The sequence below is a fragment of the Frankliniella occidentalis genome, unplaced genomic scaffold (genome assembly GCF_000697945.3).
Source record: "Frankliniella occidentalis isolate FOCC.00 unplaced genomic scaffold, Focc_3.1 Scaffold478, whole genome shotgun sequence".
NCBI classification, from domain to species: Eukaryota; Metazoa; Arthropoda; class Insecta; order Thysanoptera; family Thripidae; genus Frankliniella; species Frankliniella occidentalis.
In genome coordinates, this window is record NW_026267596.1 from 22,969 (window position 1) to 24,687 (window position 1,719).

A 1,719-nucleotide genomic window follows, 5' to 3' on the forward strand; every position below is an offset into this window, starting at 1 on the left:
GGGGAAGGTCCCGGCGAGGGGGGTGGGGTCGTGGCGCTGGCAGGGGACGGGGGCGGCTGCACGGGGCTGGGGGCGCCGTTGGAGGCCTCGGGGGAGGAAGAAGGCTGCGGCGAGGGACTCGCTGCCTCCGACACATCCTGCGCCGTGTCAGGTCGTGGGCCGTTCTCCATTTCCGTCCTCTCGTCCTCAGTCTTGATTTGCGGAATCTCTTCCGCGGTCCCGGCCGCCTCGTCCTCCGCGGAGTCGGGAATCACAGAATTCAGTCTTGAAAGAGCCTCGTCTTCGCCCCCCTGAGTATCAGCAGATCGCTGCCTATCACTATCGAATGTTATCTTCTGGTAGACTTCCTCCTCGCCTATTTGTGTCTCGTTGTTGTTGAGGCCGAGGGCCGCGCCCACCGTCCCCAGGCTTGTGTCTTCGTCCTGCCGGTGGAACATGGCCCGCACCTCCACGGCGTTGCTCGGCCTGCCCGGTTGCACCTGGTAGACGCACACCTCGTTCTTGTCCGAGCAGTTCGAGGAGGCCGAAGACTTGGTATCCTCGTCTTCGTCATCTTCATCGTCATAGTACACGCTGCGCAACGTGTCTTTGACGGCGTCCTCCATGGCATCCTTGTCCTCGGCTGACGCGCCCACCGCGTCTGCCTTTTCCGGAGCACCCGTGACGTCGGCCTTGCCGTCCTCGGGGCCATCCGGGCTGTCGGCATCGATGAACTCTGAGAGCAGCGCCCGGGACATGCGCTGCTTCTTCTTGCGCAGCGTCTCCGGCAGCGTGTCCCAGCTGTTCTTCATGTCCCGGTCGAGCTGGCTCCGCCGCTCCTCCGGCGTGCCCAGCGTGTTGCGCTGCAGCTTGGCCTCTTTCTTGCTCTTCTTGCTGCTCTTGCTGAACTTGAAGAGGTACAACAGCTTGCGGTACTTGTAGTCCTTGTCTTTGGTCGAAGCCACGGCGGCAACGACGCCTTCCGTGGGGGTCGGGGCCGGGGCCAGGGCCTCCTCCATGGGGGCGGCCTGCGGCGGCGGGCCCTGGCAGTCGGCCTCCCCGGAGCTCGTTGGCGCCGCCTCTGCGGGGGCGGCCGGGGGCGGCGCGGCCCCCGCCTGTTCGTCGGCCATGGCAGCGAGGCCCGCCTCAGGTGTCGGCGAAGAGTAATCCCGGATCCCACATAAGAAATCACTGCACTGCACTCTGCACTTGCACTCGCGGCGTGGCGCGGCGGCGCGGACTGGGCGCGGTACTGGCGGGGCGGGCGGGCGAGCGGCGACTAACAGCTCCACTTCACTCCAGCCATCCGCGGTGCAGCGCCGCGGCGCCACGCCACGCCTCGCCGCGCAACGGCGGCGGCGCTGGCCACTGGGAGGAGGGGCTGGAGGGGGGACCGACGCCGACAGTAGACCGACGTCCAGCTGCAGGAGCTGCTAGCTCGGCTCGGGAAGGCGAGCAAGAGGAGGGGGACGTTTTGGTTTTCGTTTTCGGACGCCATATCCCCTTGCCAGAAGCGCGGCTGATCGAGTGAGTATCCTTGCACCTCTGGCTTTGGCGCCCTTTTGCAAGCAGCACGCGCGTGTAGAGCACAAGAAGAAGTCATTTGCGTCGCACCGCGCGTCGTCGTGGCGCTCGGTGTAGCACGCCTGGATGGCGCGGCTGGGCCGGGCCGGGCCCCGCGCGCACCAAGTCTAATTGAGTTGTGTGAGGTTGGGGCCCCTCCCCTCCCTCCACTCCCCC

General features: G+C 66.6%; 1 protein-coding gene across 1 annotated transcript in view; it reads right to left on the bottom strand.

The window, feature by feature from the left end:
* LOC113217745 (uncharacterized) overlaps window positions 1-1,719 on the bottom strand; it is a 32,928-nt gene that overhangs the window by 4,294 nt on the left and 26,915 nt on the right. The window contains exon 16 of the mRNA XM_052274972.1: window positions 133-887. Within this exon, the coding sequence (XP_052130932.1) occupies window positions 133-887 (755 nt within the window). The remainder of the gene's footprint in view (window positions 1-132; window positions 888-1,719) is intronic.